This window comes from Lolium perenne, chromosome 7, assembly GCF_019359855.2.
Source record: "Lolium perenne isolate Kyuss_39 chromosome 7, Kyuss_2.0, whole genome shotgun sequence".
Lineage (NCBI taxonomy): Eukaryota > Viridiplantae > Streptophyta > Magnoliopsida > Poales > Poaceae > Lolium > Lolium perenne.
In genome coordinates, this window is record NC_067250.2 from 90444632 (window position 1) to 90464528 (window position 19897).

Here is a 19897-nt window from a genome sequence, read left to right on the forward strand (position 1 = left end):
TATAGTCCGTAGACTTTCTAACTTGGGAATAAACCCAATCGTGTATGAGCTAAACTCTATCTCTTAATTCTAACCGACACATAATCTACCATAATTTACAGATACATGGGCCATCTAGCCCAAATTCTCGCCCAAAGCCGGTTCCGAACCTCGGCCCATCTCCTGCTCTGGCTAAATTCTGGTGATAACACCTACGAACATGAATCACAACGGTGATACTAGTGTTGTCAATAGAAGAGTAAATTGGATCTTCACTATAGTAGGAGAGACAGACACCCGCAAAGCCACTTATGCAATACAAGTTGCATGTCGAGCGTGGAGCAAATCTCATGAACGCGGTCATGTAAAGTTAGCCCGAGCCGCTTCATCCCACTATGCCACAAAGATGCAAAGTACTCAAACTAAAGACAACAAAGCATCAACGCCCACAAAACAATTGTGTTCTACTCGTGCAACCAATCTATGCATAGACACGGCTCTGATACCACTGACGGGATTCGTAGCATAGAAAACAAAAAATTTCCTACCGCGAGAACGAAATCCAAGCCAAGATGCAATCTAGTAGACGGTAGCAACGAGGGGATAACGATACTAACCCTTGAAGATTTCCAAAGCCTACGAGATTAGATCTCGTTATTGCAGAAGATGATCACTTTCCGCTTTCAAAAGCGCGTAGAAGATCTTGACGGTGCCACAATCGGGCAGCACCTCCGTACTCGGTCACACGTTCGGTGTTCATGAAGACGTCCTTCTCCCCGTTCCAGCGGGCAGCGGAAGTAGTAGATCCTCCTCGGAATCCCGGCAGCACGACGGCGTGGTGGCGGTGGTGGTGGAGATCTCCGACAGGGCTTCGCCAAAGTGTATGCGGGAGAGGTGGGGGAGGAGAGGCAGCTAGGGTTTGGGGAGAGGGGGGCGCCGGCCACTATAGGGGGCGGCCAAGGATTTGGTGTGGCCGGCCCCCTCCCCTTGCTCCTCATTATATAGGTGGAACCCCCAAGTGTTGGACTACAAGTCTTCGAATAAGACCCCAACCCAAAAACTTCCATATGGTGGGAAACCTACCCAAGGAGGGACTCCCACTCAAGGTGGGATTCCCACCTTCCCTTGGAAGAGGGTGGCCGGCCACCTATGGTGGAGTCCACCTGGGACTCCACCCCCTTAGGGTTGGCCGGCCATGCTAGGTGGAGTCCCTTCAGGACTCCGCCTTCCATAGTGATTTCTTCCAGAATTTTCTAGAACCTTCTAGAACCTTCCATAAATGCACCGGATCATTTTCAAACTTATAAAATGACTTCCATAGTGGGACCATTCCGGAACTCCTCGTGATGTCCTGGATCCCATCCGAGACTCCGAACAAAACTTCGAACTCCATTCCATATTCCATATCTACTTAAACGACATCAAACCTTAAGTGTGTCACCCTACGGTTCACGAACTATGCAGACATGGTTGAGACCTCTCTCCGTCCAATAACCAATAGCGGGATCTGGAGATCCATAATGGCTCCCACATATTCGACGATGACTTAGTGATCGAATGAACCATTCACATACGATACCGATTCCCTTTGTCACGCGATATTTTACTTGTCTGAGGTTTGATCATCGGTATCTCTATACCTTGTTCAACCTCGTCTCCTGACAAGTACTCTTTACTCGTACCGTGGTATGTGGTCTCTTATGAACCATCCATATGCTTGCAAGCTAATTAGACGACATTCCACCGAGAGGGCCCAGAGTATATCTATCCGTCATTCGGGATGGACAAATCCCACTGTTGATCCATATGCCTCAACTCATACTTTCCGGATACTTAATCCCACCTTTATAACCACCCATTTACGCAGTGGCGTTTGATGTAATCAAAGTACCCTTCCGGTATAAGTGATTTACATGATCTCATGGTCGAAGGACTAGGTAACTATGTATCGAAAGCTTATAGCAAATAACTTAATGACGTGATCTTATGCTACTCTTAATTGGGTGTATCCATTACATCATTCACATAATGACATAACCTTGTTATTAATAACATCCAATGTTCATGATCATGAAACTATGATCATCTATTAATCAACAAGCTAGTTATACAAGAGGTTTACTAGGGACTCCTTGTTGTTTACATAACACACATGTATCAATGTTTCGGTTAATACAATAATAGCATGGTATATAAACATTTATCATAAACACAAAGATATATAATAACCACTTTATTATTGCCTCTTGGGCATATCTCCAACAGTAAACAAGGTGGCGTCGGAGGTTTAAAAGACTGGCATGCCATTTCACCTTTGTCATCAGACAATATAGAGTTTTCTTCAACTCTATGTTTCTGCAATAATAAGCACATGAACAGAAATTAGACCAGAGCATCTAGCCATCTAATGGGGGCAGCGGCAAAACAAGCGTCGGTCCATATGTTTACTTGTCATCTGGGATATCATAACACACAGATTTAGAAGTCATTTCACATAGCATCCGCTTTTTCATTCCTCCCCCTAGGTCCATCTGGAATAAGTAATAATATTGATCACATAAAACTAATTAATCAAATATATGCATATGTTGAGAAGTTTGCACGACAAATTGTGGATTCTGCTTTCATCACCTACGAATCGTCGTTCTATATATTTACCTTGTCATTTGGGATATCAGAAGTCACAGAATGAGAAGTCATTTCACTAAGTATCGGTTTTTTCGCTCTTTCCCCTCCATCCATCTGCAATAAGAAGTACTATTGATCACATAAAGCCAATTCATTGAATATATGCATATGTTGAGAAGTTTTCACAACAAATTGTGGATTCTACTTCCAATCACCAAGTAATCTCATGAGAAAATTCATGATCAAGATATGTTTCTCCCTCTTGATCGATATCTGCATCTCCATTAAGACTAATCATCGTGCGATGGTGCTCTTCAGAAGAGCGCATACACTTCCAATCACCAGACAAGCAAAAAATTTGTTGATTCAAGTAATGCTTAATCAGCAGTGGCCATGGAACGACCACATATTGACCAAGCAAAAAAAATCATCAGCCTACTGACCACCAAGCAAAACAAACTAGGCCCATACATGGCCACACAAATCATCATCAAATGTCGATCAAACTAGCAAGTTTGAACATGGATTCCTAATTTATTTTCTGATAAAGTGAGTATATTAATATCGAAAGATATTGATTACACTGAGCCTCTGCAACAATGCAATACCTTACCGGTAGTACGGATGCACATGGATTCCTAATACTCGCTCTGTTCGGTTTTAATTAGTCCACGCGAGGGAGAGAAGAAAATAAACTGTCGATGCTTTCAACTAGAGTCAATTAAATACGAACGGAGGAAGTACGTAGTAGTATTGACAAATATCCGGATATAGTCTAAAAACAAATTGGCATGTAAATCCTAGTAGTCTACTAAACTAGGATCAATACCGTAGATTAGGGTTGCAAGCGGCGTCCGCGAATCATCCCGCAAAGCAGAAACTTAGAGCAAATAGTGGTTGAGATTAGAGCTGATTTAAAGCACTCGCACTGAAACTAGCTAGCCCGCTACCCACCTCGCTTGACACCCTGCCCTAGATGTGAATCTACACCAAATATTCAATCAAGGATGAGCAACCGTCAATAAAATTTTATCCGCATCATCATCTCTACCATACACAAGGGTATGGTGATTTCACATACAGCCATTGTTGCCGCGGGACGAGGATGAGTGCTGCGCTGCGAAGAAGGTGCCTCACGCCTCTGTCGCCGCCGCCGTCGAAGCCGCGAGATTGTGGTCCGTCGCCGATATGGAGGTGGAGCTACTAGGGAAGAGGTGGAGGTGGAGGTGGAGACTGGAGAGGGAGTGATGGTTTGTACTAGTGGCGGCCGGTGAGGTAGTTATAAATACAACCTCTCTCTCTTTTTTGGCAAGGAATGCAGCTTCTCTTGGAAGGCAATGAGGCAACGCACTCTAGATTTCGTATATTACTATAATAATATGGGCGGAGAAATTTGGACGCATCTGTGTTGTCTTATCAAATGAATCACCAGGATTTGCTTTTAGTACTCCAGATTTGGGCGACCCAAGGAAGTAGAGATAGTAATGTACGCCATCTAGCTGCACGCTATCAAATCAAATAAATGGCCATGCCATTTACTTTTAAGATGGTGCAGTAGTTATTTTGACCAAAGAAACATTCACGTCTGCTGATTATTTTGATAGTACTACTAGTACTAATATTTCTGATGGGTATACATTTACTGTACGCTAGCAAAGATTGTTTGGCACATTGTTCTTATGGTTTTCAACATCACACCCCATAATAATATTATTAAACAATTTTTGGGCAATTAATTGAGTTGTGTTAATAAAAAAATAAAACCCACAAATCCAACTGTACGATTTTAAGGACCATATGAAGGACAAGGAATGATTTTAAATGCCATATGGAGTACCTCCAACCATGTGAAATTTGGTTCTTTCATGCAGGTGATACCCATGGCTTCGCATTGGATCCGTATGTTGTCCTACATACAGTCAACTATGAAGTACCACGATTTGGTTTTTGGGTGCAACCGGCTAGAGAATGATGCATGGGTTTGTACAGCCAGTACAATTCACATTAAGATTTTCTGATAGCATGTTGATTTGTATATGTAAGAATCATACACTAGAATGTCTTCTATGTTTAGATGGCTGATCTACGTTTATACTTTGTGTGAACCATGAGGTTAAGACCTTTGTACTGTAATAAAGATTGCTAAATAACAGTATATATGTATGCCTCTAGGGACACTGAAACAACCAAACAACCATGCATGTGTATAGACCGTATTTGATCAAATTACAAGAAGCACCTGGGTTCATGCAAATAACATCAATTTATCACCTAAGTACATTAGCTATAAATAGTTAAATAGGATTCAAGACCAACTGAGCTAGCTAGTAGTATGATCCTACTATTACATAAATATCCCTAACTCTGCTTGTCTTGGTTCCTGTCCAGCACGTTGGTGTAGCTTGGGATGAACCAAAACCCCGTCTGCCAGTTGGCCACTGGAACGCTGCTTGAGAAAGAGATGCTTTGCTGGTCTTCGCCATTCAGACTGAAGCGGAAAATTTCATGACGTGTTGTGTTAAACTGAAGGCCAATGGCCTGAGGCGTGGTGTAGATGCAGTTTCTTCTTGTCAAATATCCTGGGGGAAATGTTGCACCACCCACTGACATGAAAATCGGATAGTTCACCCCAAGGAACATAGAATAGTCTCCAAGATTAGTAACCCTTTCCCACGGATAAGCTTGAAGTAACCGACTAGTGTCCTTCGAGAATACAATGCAGGTATACCCCGAAGTATATCTACGAACAGCGCGACCGCAATAGATAACTTGGTTACTATCATAAGTTAGAGCACCATCAATATCCATTACGCCACGTGCATAGACCAAGAGAAGTCTAGAAAAATCTTGAGATCTTGCCAGCCACCACGTACGACTATTAGACTCAAAATCATCATCATCAAGATCAAGTCCAGCCGTCCATGGAAGGAGTGCAGCAGGGAACACTATAGGACCTTGAAAAAGGAAAGAACACTTCACATTGATTTGATATTGTAGATGCCAATACTAGTATTTTATAAAATCATGGTCGAACATAAGATGGTTTGAAATATATTTAGAATATCTTGGTAAAACTTTGTAAGGATTTAACACATGTTCCCCAAAATATTGGTCCAAATTTTAGATGGTTTGACTATAGTACTTCTTATTCTCTAGAAGCAGGGGAATATAAACAAATGAAAGTCTTCATCAATATTGCATGGCAACTTTACTGATTCTATTTCTTTTCTACCTTAAAATTTCCAGGGTGTAATAATAAATAAACTTAATTACTAGGGGGCCTTTTTCCTACGGAACAACATGCACATTAGACCGTACTAAAATTCCTATAGATGTTAAATTCTATAACTATATATGTCCATACCACAAGAGGTTTATGGTGTGCGCCTTTGGAATTCCTTTAAGCCGAAAGATGCCAAGACAGTTCAGCAAATAAGAGGTGACATGTTGTACATAAGTTACGTATATAAAAAAATTAGGGAGGAAATGTTACCAAATTGATAAGGATCCCATGCATAAACATTTCCAAGCTCAGTAACGGCGAACACAAGTCGGTTATGTATAATTGCATCGCAGTATCTGGCGTTGTGTTCAAACTGGTTTTCAAGAAGTATCCATGTACGAGGATTTTCGCCATGGAGGTAGGCAATTGCAAAGTCGAAGATTGCGACAAGGGAGAAATCTTCATACCCTCCCAGCAGCTGTAGGAACTTGGCAAATAGCTATCTTCTGCAGTTGAATAACATAACTCTTATACCCGAATATAAGTGGATTGCCTGTGGTTTCAAACTTCTTCCTCAGAGATGGAAGTTTAATATTGCGATGAGTGTAGACATTGAGGAGGCTCCACTTGCATTCGGGGCCAACTATGGTGATCCAATCTCCATTGGCGCCTGCGCGCTCCTAATCCTTACCGTGTGGCATTAGGCCATCGTAGGAGAACCTGTCCAGCGGATCTAGTTTGCACTTGCTGTGCACCGGTAAATTCTCCTTGAAAACCCATGGTTTATCCGCTGGGTCACAACAGAGAACACACGGAAGGCCAAACGGCTGAGAAGCAGGCAGAGTGGCACTGTATTTGGCCGATTGAAGAATACTTTTGGAGGAAGCGACTAGGGACGCGGTGGTGATGGCATCGCACTGGCTGATGAGCTCTTCATGGGGGCCTTCCGTAAACACCTTGTGAAACAGCCCAGATCCACAGACCGTGCTCGATTTCGCCATCGCAAGGAGGCAGGTGGTACAATGGGGTTGGGGATTTTCTTGGGAGATTTACTGATTGGAACTTTGGGAGAGAGATGACGATCAATGGCGGCAGGTGGGGGTTTGAGATGGAGAACAGAGGCTCCTCAAACTGGGCACTGCTGGATAGGATGCGAAAGCGCCATGGCGGAGACGCATGCGCGTGCTATGGAAGGTGGGCGGAGTGGGGATAGACGAGTCAGACGACGGAGGTGAACCGAGACTGCCTACTGCAGTTCGAGGAGAGTGTGAATGTGTTCAAAAAAAGAGGAGAGTGTGACTGTGAGCCAACACCCGAGTAGGAGCAGACGGACTATAGGAGTAGCCCCATCATTATAGTCCATTAATCGTGCTTCCTACACAATAAATAAGTGAAACGTCCCAGGCTTGTGTTGTCTAATCAAATCGATGGCCATGTCAGTATTATGGTGAACAAATAAAACAAATACACCAACCTTGTTCTTTTTGCAACGTACACCAACCTAGCAAATCATCAATCTTCTCGCCATCAACTAGGACTCCGTGGCTCCGTCGCACCAAAGTTGTCTCAACTTTGAAAAAAAAGATGGATACATCTATCCATCTAAATTTTAACAAAGGTGAGACACTTTTGGTGGGACCGAGGGAGTACAAAAAAAAATTACTACTCCATGCTAGTATCCGCCACTTTTCGAAAAGTAATTCAAATTTCAACTGAAGGCGTGCTATTTTATGGTCCTGAAAATTGCCAAAAAATACAAACGAAAAATGCAACAGATCCATGTTAATGGGGTACACCCTACGCAATATACATTAAGAAACTTCAAAACTTCAGCAACCTTGTAAGAATGCCCATGACAGTGCAGTTTTGCCAAATTAGGAAGAGACGAAATATGAATTCAACCAAAGAAATCTAAACGAATCCTTAGACAACAGCATAGTTAACACGTTCAGAAAAGAATGATGACTCCACTACAAGAAAAGTTCAAATAGACAACGTCCCAAAATCGTCCACTAAGGGCCATTTTTCGTCGCCTATGGGCCTAACCCGACGATATGGGTTTTGTGGTCCAAACTGCGTCAGGCAAAGTCCTACCACGTTTTTGTCGATCCGTCGCGTTCGGGCGCCCTTCCGCCACGGAAAATCGGACCGTTGCAGATGTGTTTTCGGGAGCCCGCTGACTGCTGACGTCATGCAAACTGACACGTGGCAGACGTCGTTAACTGACAGTTAACGGCGTTAACCGGCAGAAACCCCGTGGTAGATGGTAGGCCCACACGAGGCCTGCCACGCCTTAAGCGGGCCGACCCATTTAGTTTCCGGGCCGGGCCAGCTGACTTAGTTTGACCGGTCAACTATATAACTGGGCTGGTCCATTAGGCACGTGGGCCGGGCCTAACCTCTAATGTTGACTGGTCAAAATTGAAATGGCCCGGCCCACTAAGCCCCCCCTCGTTTGACCGATCAACAGGAAAATGGGCCGGCCCACTAGACATGTGGGACCCACTTTCCTGTTATCGGGCCGGCCCATTTAACATGTGGGGACCACCACGAAGCAAATGGGCCGGCCCAAGAAGGTATTGGGCCGGCCCATTTAGCATGTGGGTCCCACTTTTCTGCTATCGGGTCGGGCCATTTAGTAAGTGGGGTCCACCATAGATCAAGTGGGCTGGCCCAACAAGCTAGTGGGCTGGCCCAAAAACACAGGTGGGTCCCACTTTCCTGTTATTGGGCCGGCCCATTAAACAAGTGGGGTCCACCATATAGCAAGTCGGCTGGTCCAACAAGATAATGGGTCGGCCCAATAAGCAGGTGGGGCCCACTTTCATGTAACCGGGCCGGCCCAGTTATAAAGTGGGGTCCATCATAAAGCACGTGGGCTGGCCCAACAGGTTGGCGGGCTGGGCCCAATAACAAATGTGGGTCCCACTATCGTGTTAACGGGCCGGCCCAAGTAGCATGTGGGACCCATGGTGTTGGCCTAATAAGTAGATGGGTCCCACTTTCCTGTTAACGGGTCGGCCCGGCTAGTGAGTGGGGTCCACTTAAATCAATTGGGCTGGCTCAATAAGTAAGTGGGCCGACCCAAAATGAAAGTGGGTCCCACACTACTGTATGTGGGCCGGCCCACTAAGTTGTAGGGCCCTGGTTGTTTGACTAGTCAACTTGCATTCTGGGCCACCCAAGTTAGGCTGATGAGAAGGACCATTAAATTTATAAGCCTAAAATCTGATATCAATGATACACACAATTACATACACAAATAAAATAAGTAGGAAAATTACAAGGCAATTAATGTGCCCAAATAAAAAAATTACATATAATCATGGAGGACTTCTATTAGCATCATCAATAACACGTTGACATTTGGCAATCGCCTTGATTGAATCTTGTGTACTCTTTGTCAACATATGAGCTATAGATCTTAAAGCATCAATACCATGTCTTTCATACAGCACAACCTTGAGATATTTATTGTTTGATGAAAGGAATGGACTAGACTGACGGCTATGAGAGGATGCATCAGAAGAAAGATCGAAACTTTTTGTGGGCCTCTCTTCTGATGAAGATTGCTTCATCACAAGTGCATTCTAATAATAATGCAAAAAGAGTTAAACGATGAACTATGCAAACATGTATTAAGCATTGTCGATATGAGATAGTCGCAAGTACTAAGCACAGACTTACATTATATCGTTGCATAGGCTCACTCCGGAACCTTTTTTGCCCTCTATATTCTACTAAGGACTTCTTCATTACAACTGCATTATAGTAATATTGCAAACATAGTTACAACAGTGAACTATTCAAACATTTATTATGCAATGTAGATATAAGATAATAACAAGTTGCATAAATCAGACAATGTATGGAACTTGTACTAAGCACAGACTTACATCATAATGTTGCACAGGGTCGCTACAGATCCTTTTTTGGCGACTATCTTCTAATGATGACTGCTTCATTACAATTGCATTCTGGTAATATTGCAAACTTAGTTACAACAATTAACTATTCAAACATGTATTATGCAATGTAGAGATCAGATAACAACATGTAGCAGAAATAAGCACAAGATAAGATATGATACATGTACTAAGCACATACTGGCTCGCTGCAGGTCCTTCTCTTGCGTGCACTTGTCGTGGTAGATATGCTTGTCATTTTAGGTTCAGCCATCAGGTGAAATGTTAATCCTCCTGCTCCATTGTCCTTAATCTGTGTTTAGATATCACATTTAAGACCAAGTCAGCTGGTTTCAAATAACAAAAAACTTGAGCTGCCAAATGAATAAGCCAATATTTACAGATATCAGATTAAAACCAACTAGATGTTGCTTTGCATGAGATACAAATTCCAAATATTCAGATTTAGAGTAGGGTAATGCCAATGTTTTCCACATAAAGTAAACTGGCATTAAGAATGACCAAATGTCGGGTTCAAATCACCTTCGCCGTTGCTCCAAGACAAGCATATCAAATAGGCAAAAACATAGTAAAGCATGAATGGCATTGCTATGGCAGGGTTCCAAGTGTTAATCTCTTGCATAAGGAACAATGCATATAGGTTATAGATAATAACGGAAGTAAACTGCCAAAATTACCAACCAAGAACTCAGATTCCAACCTTCCCTAGCGTCACCGCTGTTAATGTTGGATGTTCTAATAAGCGGTTCGCATGATCAATCCCTAGGAAAAATAACATTGACAAGTTAGTCTACGATAATACAAAGACCAGACATGCACGCAAAAATAACTATACAAGTTGTGCGACAGGAGCATTCATGGAAAAAAATAGCTATAAGCTAATGACGAGGTATAAGAGCAAGCAGATTGGAAATGCACATAGCATGATTATAAAAGCTGTGTGAGAATAGCAGGCACAAGAAAACAGCTAGCGGCTAGCGGTGAGCTAATGACGTGGTATAAGAACAACCAGATCCGGAAATGCCAATAGCATGACTATAAAAGCAGTGCGACAATAGCATGTAGTACAAAAACAGCTGGCAGCAAATGAATGGGTATAAGGCTATAAATATGTGGATGCACACAGGTGTCAGTAGAATGAATATGAGGGTAGCGAACGGATAATGCTTTTGTACTGTACAATATTTAAACGAACTTCATGTGAAGCAACACATCAAGAAAGTTAATGGCATATGAGATCTGCAAATAACTACACAAAACATGGCTAAAGAAACACCGCGATCTAACGGGCCAGCGTACTAACCAAGCTGCGGCGGGGTGGACGGGGCGGAAGCTTGCATTCCAGCGGCGGCGAACGCGGGAGACGATGAATCGACCCTGTTTCAGGAGAAGCGGGCGTTAGTGAAGCAGATCTGGTTGGCTGGCAAGGGATTCGGTGAAGTTGATACAGCCGCTGCGCCGAGGTAGTCGGTGGAATAGATCGGCTTCTGCAGAGGGGGGGGCGCGGTGAAGTAGACCCGGTTCCGTTGGAGAGGATCCGGTGCGTCGACAGGAAAGGCGTTGATTGCTACGCTGTGGATGAGGTCAGCGGTGAAGCAGATCCGTCGGTGGCGAGGTCAGCGTTGAAGCAGATCCGTCGGTGGCGAGGGCGGCGGGGGAGCGGATCCGGTGGGTGGACAGCCAACACGATCAAGGCTACACTGTGGAGGAGTATGCCGGCAGTGAAGCAGATCTAGTACTGTAGAGAGTCAGAGCGTTGGCGTGTGAAAGTATTTTTGAGCGAATGGGGCGAATGGTTGGTGGGTGGGTGTGGGCCTGTGGGGAGGGTTCGGGATCTAGGCAGGATATTTCATTGTTACCAAATGAGCCCTCCATGTTCGGTGGGTTGTAGCTTCTGGACCAGGATTAAAAGGGTAAAACTGGTCATGGGATTTTCGAATGGATGCGGCGGGATGATTTGGCGCGCGGCCGAAATTTTCAGTTTCAAGCTACGAGCAGAACGACAAAAAATAATGTTCTTCCCCAGGGAGCTCTCATTTCTTCCTCTTCTCTTTCTCTCTCGAGTCTTTCCCACTCCCCCGGCCCTCTCCTCTCCCCCTTCTCTCCGAGGCAGACTTCTCTCTGTATATCATACACCCTCCCATCTAAATTAATTGATTCAACTTTCCTTAGACGTGTATGTATCTAGAGTAAAAAAATGTGTGGATACATCCATATTTAGATAAGCAAAGTTGAGTCAGCTAATTTGGATCTGAGGGAGTTAGTGTTGTTGTAAGCTTAGATCCAGTGTTTCCTATGAGGAGAATGGCGCAATGCAGTCGGGGATCTCGTCATCGGCTTCAGATCTGGCCTATGGTGAATCTGGCGGATCAGATCTGGCGGATCTTGCCGGCCAAACCCTGATCTGGTGCCATCAAGGTGATGGCGCTAACAGTGAGGCTTGCGTTGGTCAGTGCTTCAGATCTGGCCAATGGGGAAGTCAACCTGCTAACGTTCACAAGCTCGGGGCATACGACAGCGTCATCCGTCTTGCCCGTGCACATCTTGGCCTTTCAGCGGCCCTTCTCAGAGCCAATATGCCGTTGTTGAGGCCCTTCTTCTCCTTCGTCCTGGCGACTACTGGCGACAACGTCCCAAGTGGTGCGTCCCCGGCGACGGAGTTGCTGGAAAGGATGCGGAGCAGAGATCTGATGTGCGGTCGAGAAGGACTAGATTGCTTTTCTTCTATATGTTTTGGGGTCCTTTTTGTAAAGTTGCAGGTCCTATTAGTTATTGTCTAGTTCTTTTGGACCTCTATGTAATTTTTTGGACTAGTTTCCATTGGCACCGATAAACTTGAATTTTGACAAGTTCACGGGAAAAAAATTCCTTTGCACATATGGCCTATCATGTATGAACATTCTTGAGATTTAAACTATATGTAATGACCAGCACTTGCGCAAGGGCTCGTCTAGTGCGCACCAGTTTCCATTAGCACCGATAAATTTGAATCTTGACAAGTTCTTGGAAGAAAAAATTGATTCACATATGGCCTATCAAGTATGAACATTATTGGGATTCAAACTATACATAGATGGCCAACACGTGTGCAAGGGGGTCCTCTAACGTGCACTAGTTTCCATTAGCACTGATAAATTTGAATCTTGACAAGTTCTCGGAAAAAAAATTGCTTCACACATATGCCATATCATGTATGAACATTATTGGGATTCATATTATATATAGATGGCCAACACTTGTGCAAGGGGGTCCTCTAATGTGCACTAGTTTCCATTAGCACCGATAAATTTGAATCTTGACAAGTTCTCGGGAAAAATTGCTTTACACATATGCCCTATCATGTATGAACATTATTGGGATTCAAACTTTATATAGATGGCCAATACTTGCGCAACGGGGTCCTCTAGTGTGCACTAGTTTCCATTAGCACTGATAAGCTTGAATCTTGACAATATATTCAAGAGACTTGTTTCGCGATTGTTTGCCTATATCATGCATATATGAACATTTTTGGGATTCAAACTTTATATATGGCCAACACTTGCGAAAAGGGGGTGCCCTCTAATTGATGTGCACTAGCTAGACTCCATTAGCACCGATAAACTTGAATTTTGACAAGTTCTCAAAAAAATTGCTTCACGATATAATATGGCATATACCACATGTGTGTATAAACATTCTTGTGATTCAATCTATAGATGGTGGAAAACACACTTGCGCAAGGGTCAGGGTCCTCTAATGTGTGCAATAGTAGTTTCGATTAGCATCGATAAAATTGTATTTAATTTTGGAAGTTCTAAAAAAACTTGCATATGGCTGATCATGTATGAACATTCATGGGATTCAAACTAAATGACCAACAATTGCGCATCAAGGGGGTCATCTATAAATATGTGCACTAGTGTACATTTAGCATAGGTAAACTTGAATATATATATATATATTTCGAAGAGTTCTCGAAAAAACTTGCTTCCCGATATATGGACTATAGCAATATATATACCATGCATGCATATATTTGTATATATATTTGATCATATTAATTCTTGGGGATTTCAATCTCTCTCTCTCTCTCTCGATCTATCGTTGGTGGCCAGAACAACACACATATGCATGCACTTTATGCGCAAAGGCGCGGGTGCCTCTAATAATTCATGTGTGTGCGCACTCGATTGATCTAGTTTTGATTAATTGTAGCACACAAATAAAAAAGTTGTATTTGAATTCACAACAAGTTAAAATTGAACCCTAATAAAACCCTAAACCCTAATAACCCTAACCCTAAACCCTAAACCCTAAACCCTAACCCTAACCCTAAACCCTAACTAATTAGCAGTGGTAAATTAATTAACTTGAATTTTGACAAGTTCTCGAATGAAAACATGTACTCCCTCCGTTCTTTTTTAATTGACTCGGATTTAGTACAAACATGTACTAAATCCGAGTCAATTAAAAAGAAACGGAGGGAGTACATTTGATTAAGTTGCCTCATAATATATACTAGCAATATCTGGCGCGGCGGCACGCCGTGCCTTTCTTGTAAACATGAATTGAATAACAAATAATGTTTACATTTTCTGGCGAGCCACCAAAAACTACAAATAATTTTAAAAAATAAAGTAGAGGTTGTGTTCCAACCTTATTTGTAAGCAACAAAATCTCTGCTCTGCCATGTTTTCCCCTTTCAGTGACAAAGGGAAGATGGGAGTTGCTGAGCAAAATTCAAGATCTATACTATCACATATAGAGTGCAATTTTTATTCAGCGTGGATATGGTTTCTTCCAAAAACTTTCTCCCCTTGTGTGACAACTATAGCTTCACCTGATCGCCAAAGGCGTCCTTGCATTCTCTTCCCTGTCGCTGATGTCCCGCTGATGTCCTGAAATATATCAAGGTCTAAAATGGCACCCACATCTAATCTAAGAGCAGAATAAAACAATTAATGGTAAGTTTTAGCAGCTGAAATGTACAGGGTATTTAACTTGATGGAATCGTCAAAAAATAAATTCCAATAACTTGGAAGCTGATTATAAGAGCATTTCTTTAATTGTAGGTGTATGTCGTATGGGTAATTTTTGCATGCTATAATTGAAAAGACAGATCTCAAACAAAATGGCAGGTTGCATTGAACAAATTAATCAAGTGCTTAGTGGTGCCAAGTATATGCTACCGTGAAGCACCTAACAGCGCTAAAGGAGCCTATCTATACGGGATATATAAGAATCAGTGCAAGTGAGAGTGAGGGAGAGGTAAATCACCACCTAATTTTCTTACAGGCTAACATCATCCTGTTGTGAACTGGCAATATTTCCAAGTCATTTGAAAGGGCATACATATGGCTCTTAGAAAAGAAAAAACACAATTAGCTATTAGTTCAATGGCAGCGTCAAAAGGACCAACTAATTGAACATTTAGGTGAACATGTGGCTAGACCTTACACCTGATGCATATAGGTAACTATCTCGCTGTCCACATCAGGTGTAACTAAAGAACAGAGTATCACCTTTCACAATGTCGTTGTCCTCCGTGAATGCATCCCATTCGTGCTCAATGAAGATGTTGTTCCTCCATTCCATCAGTCGAACACTGCATGTGTCTCCAACGGGGTTGCCGAGCATGATTTTCTGTGGAAAATTACCGGTGATGTACTGACAGAATGCTTTTGGAATCTTGAGTGTAACATAAGGGTCGGTGGTTGTGTTTGAAACGATGGTGAAACGTGGCCAGTTTTTTGTTCGATCTTTGCATGCAACATATTATGTACAGTATTATGTGCTCAGGTCCACATATAGAAAAATCTTTATTTGTTCGATCTTTGCATGCACCTATCATGTACAGTATTAAGCATGCCCATCAGCACGGCTACAAAATAGAATTAAATGCGTAGATAGTCCAAATTTGATGAATTAATTGCGCCCATAGAAAAAGACTATCAAATGTAAAACATGCATGCTTCAGGTCTTGAAAAAGCAATTTCCCTTTTTCTCCGAAATTAGTTTTTTATTAAGCAATTACTGAGTGGTCATATTACTTGCCCATGACCAGCTGCAGGTGTATAGCACTGATAGGTCACTTCCACAGAAATTTTCGAAATGATATCCAATTTATTTCTATTTGTATTTTTTGATCCGTGCTCATAGGCTATGTAGTTGTGAGAGAGATGTATGATCAAATTGTGAGTTATCTAGTGCTACACGGAAACAGCTGACGTAAAGGTTGCAAACCACTAAAAATTATACATATGTATATACCTTCGTATCATAGATTTTTTTTTAATGAAATCAATCAAAAAGAATATTGAGTTTTTTTCTACAGGAGAACATGGATTGAGTGGTTGAACCTAGATCCAAAATACGCACCTACTTCTTTCTGTAAAGAACAAACCATCCAAATATAGCAGATATTATATACTTATTTTTATAATTAATAATTTGACAAAGAAGGTGTTGAAAATTAAAAGACATTTGAAAGAAAACACTGACATACTGAAGCAATTTAGACAATAAGATAAAATACTCAAATAGGTAAGTAGGCAAAATGGCCAATTGCCTCAATTAAGCAAAGCAATGGTCGCGTACCTATCTATGTTTTAACATGTGAAGTTATGTGGTGCTAAAACCAACAGACTATTTTAGAGAAAGCAGGGCAAAGTTAATACAGATGATTTCATGCTAATACACCACCTATCTATGTTTTAACATGTGAAGTTATGTGGTGCTAAAACCAACAGACTATTTTAGAGAAAGCAGGGCAAAGTTAATACAGATGATTTCATGCTAATACACCTAGAAGTAATTTTTTACAATGATCCCTGACTCAGGTTTGGCAACTCATCAATTGAAGAAGATCATGTGTGGTGAACATGCTAAGCATCTTTGCACATGTACAGTAAGGAGATAAATTAACTGTCAGTAAAATTAATTATGACATCATTGTACGCAGCCCTAGAATGTGACATGGCACCTAAAGAGTGTTGAGAGCAAGCAATAATAGAAAGTGTTTTGAATTAGATAAACAACCGTTCAGTAAAATATGATGAAAAAGTCAAATAAAGTTTGTTCGCAAATGCAAGTCTGACAAGAAAATTGGACAAACCCAATTCAGGATAAAAAAAAATCATCTAGCAAGTTAGTATGTATCATTCCCTGTTTGCACATCGATATTGGATTGAAATCATGCTATTGATGCGATTATCATAGAGCTTTCTTGCATTTGAGAAAATGTGTCCTCTAGGTAACTATTGATGTGTTAGAAATAGTGGCATATGAAAAATTGACAAACCTTGTTACTACTAAAACTGGATTTCTGTCAAGTTGGGCAGTTCAACTCACGCTCAGTACATCCGTGCATCCATCACAGGAAAGAGTGTCTACATTGGAGCCTGAAACACTGACTGCACTCAAACACTACTATTTCAATCATAACCCTGCATGCCAATCACAGAAATCGCAGCCAATTTAGAGATGATAATAGGAGGATTTTGCCTCACCTCTGGCGGTGGAAACATCATATCAGGTGATTGGGGTGGCATCTACATTGGAGCCTGAAGCACTGACTGCACTCAAACACTACTATTTCAATCATAACCCTGCATGCCAATCACAGAAATCGCAGCCAATATAGAGATGATAATAGGAGGATTTTGCCTCACCTCTGGCGGTGGAAACAGCATATCAGGTGATTGGGGTGGCATATAGATCCAACATGCATGATCTCCCGGCGTGCAGCGTCAAAGACGAACCAGATCTCGAGCAGCAACGGCGCCTCAGTGACTACCGCTTGCCCATGCTCGATGATTGCTAAACTTGACATGTAAGATGCAGCAGAAACCGCCTATTTAGAAACAAACAGAAAAGCACCTACACTTAAAAAAGTAAAAGTACTGAGATGTGAGTCATGTAGGAAAGACAGGTAAAAAAAAATCATGCTTTTGAAGTTCAGTGAAGTTCAAAATCTCAATCATCCTACATGGCCCAAAAAAATGTTGTTGGCTAACCATGAGGCAGGGGAGTGGCATCTTAATTAGTTTCTAATGAGATGTTATACATTGCATTTGCAAGAGAAGTTGTATATTGATATAACCCAGAACATCATTCGTCGCAAAAAAATAGCGAAGATTAGCCGATCTCCTATAGCTAGCAGAACATAGAAATAACAAAATTTGATCCATGGAAAACATAAATTGAAATATATCTTGACATCAATAATAGGGTAAGAAGTCAATTCGATTTATCAAAGTAAACTAATAATCTGGCCCAATTAGATGTGCCACTGTAAAGGGCAGGAACATTAACCAACTGGAATGAAAAAAAAATAACAGAATTTACCTTGTGGCAACTGAGACGTGGCAGGAAAAGTGGATTCTATGGAAGCAAAGAAATGCATGGTCAGCCTGAAATATACAAAGTAATTTAAACCATTGCATAGAGGTACTCAAAATTTGCATTAATTGGGTATGTGCTGACTGTTGAGTAAACTGAATCATACACGATTACTTGTGGAGGTCACTTCAGACCACCAAATCAGCACATGTATTTTTGCACCCAATAAATACCACAAACCACAGATCCCACAAGGATTTTGCAGTTCCACATGAACCCCGAATCTATCTTTGAGATCATAACTAAAACAACCCGAACCTAAATCAAGAGCTTAAAAAGATGATCGCCATACCATGAGGTCGATGTCGAACGGAGCTGCTCGAGGTTAGATCGAGCAGGAAGGATGTCATGATTTTCGAGGGTGAGGAGCAGCGGCGGATGGCCCGTGGCCGCGCTCTTCCTGAGGCATTGGGAGATGGTCTCTGACGCAGCACCCTGAACCTAGGAGTAACCTGTGTGCCCCGCTGTCAAGATCCTGGGCGGTGACTTGCCTAAGGCACGTGGAGATGGTATGCAGCGTCGTCCTTGAACGTGAACCGGAGGTCCTCGATGAAACCGGCTGCAGGACTCCTTGCCGCTGCCATCCGTCGCACCTGCAGGCTGCAGTGGAGTGGGGCGTTTGACTTGAGCGCACCATCAGGCGGCGGGGGCTAAAATTTATTGGCACAGGGACAGAATCATGGACCTCCAGAATAGTGGAATCATAGCAGAATCATGGAGGAAGGGACCACCCCAGCGCCCCAGCACCACCCGCTCCATGGCCAGATGGTCACCGCGGGATCTCCTCGTCTCTCTGCAACGCAAGTCACCAGGAGCTGATTAACTAATCCCCACACGGAAGTTGTAAGAAAAAAATCCCCACACCGAATCCTAATAGAGCAACAAAACAATCATTGCACCTTTTGGCAGTGGAGATTGTGACGACCCCTTGTATATTGGAGGCGATGGTGAGGCAACTGTTAGATCCATGGAACCGCTGATCGCTGAAGCCCATCACCGCAAAAGGCTTGCCCTCCAGCAGGAGCCGTGGCGGCGCTGGGAGATCCAGCCACCCATCACCGCAAACAGCTCGTCCCCTGGCCAAGTCAGGCGGTGTTGGGAGTTCCGGGCGGCGCGGCGGCTGCGGAGGAACCACGCAGCGCTGAAGGTCGACGGAGAAGGAACGGCGCGAGCGGTCGCTCTGTTATCCGCTGGTGACCTCCAGACCCGTGGTGGACATGGTCGTCACCTCCTCTTTGCCCCCTGCTCACTGTCCCGCCTCCATGCCAACGACGGCGCCGCCACCCAGCTCCCTACCGACGACCAAGCCTAGGGCGGGCCTAGTGCTTGGCAGGCACGCGTAGGGCACCGACCGAGCAGCGTAGTGGCGGGGAATTGAAAGAGGAGTAGGAGGCGGCGGCTCGGAAGTGGCCAGGGAGGGGAGAGATGGGAGAGGTGGGAGCATTGGTTGGCTCGGGACCAACGAAGCATTAAGCGGCTGGGCGCACCGCTTTGACCATGTAACAATGCTACAGCCACGCCGAAGGAACCCAAAAAAAAACTGCATAGAAACTGCATAGCTGTTCTTCAGCTTAAGTAAAAATTCTAGGGAGCACCAAATATGCACATAGGATTATAACTGCGGGAATGCAACTACCAAACACATACGTGTCAACAACACAGTAATTCAGAAATAGACCTCAAAATTATGACAAAAAAGATGTTGGTTCCCCTATAATATAGTAGTTATATATATAATTAGTGTGTATGCATGGCCTAC

General features: G+C 42.9%; 1 protein-coding gene across 7 annotated transcripts; it reads right to left on the minus strand.

The window, feature by feature from the left end:
* Positions 1 to 14632: 14632 nt before the first annotated feature.
* On the minus strand, positions 14633 to 19487 carry LOC127316693 (uncharacterized). 7 transcript variants are annotated; one of them, XM_071823592.1, is made up of 8 exons: positions 19038 to 19487; positions 18824 to 18931; positions 18431 to 18738; positions 18085 to 18149; positions 17409 to 17590; positions 17247 to 17312; positions 17039 to 17138; positions 14633 to 15381 (listed from the first exon to the last, which is right to left on the minus strand). In XM_071823592.1, exons 1-3 carry the CDS (start codon positions 19130 to 19132, stop codon positions 18630 to 18632), a joined length of 312 nt encoding a protein of 103 aa, XP_071679693.1. In that variant the 5' UTR covers positions 19133 to 19487; the 3' UTR covers positions 14633 to 15381; positions 17039 to 17138; positions 17247 to 17312; positions 17409 to 17590; positions 18085 to 18149; positions 18431 to 18629. The 7 variants fall into 7 exon arrangements, with proteins under 7 accessions (XP_071679693.1, XP_071679691.1, XP_071679696.1 ...); XM_071823590.1 differs by having other exon boundaries at positions 17039 to 17150; XM_071823595.1 differs by having other exon boundaries at positions 17247 to 17328.
* Between the last annotated feature and the right edge of the window lie 410 nt (positions 19488 to 19897).

Coding starts and splice junctions, on each gene's coding strand:
- LOC127316693 (XM_071823596.1), bottom strand. CDS start 19,132: ATGGGCTTCAGCGATCAGCGGTTCCATGGATCTAACAGTTGCCTCACC. Junction 18,932..19,037: donor ACAATCTCCACTGCCAAAAG/GTGCAATGATTG, acceptor CTTGCGTTGCAG/AGAGACGAGGAGATCCCGCG. Junction 18,739..18,823: donor ATGATTCCACTATTCTGGAG/GTCCATGATTCT, acceptor ACTCCACTGCAG/CCTGCAGGTGCGACGGATGG.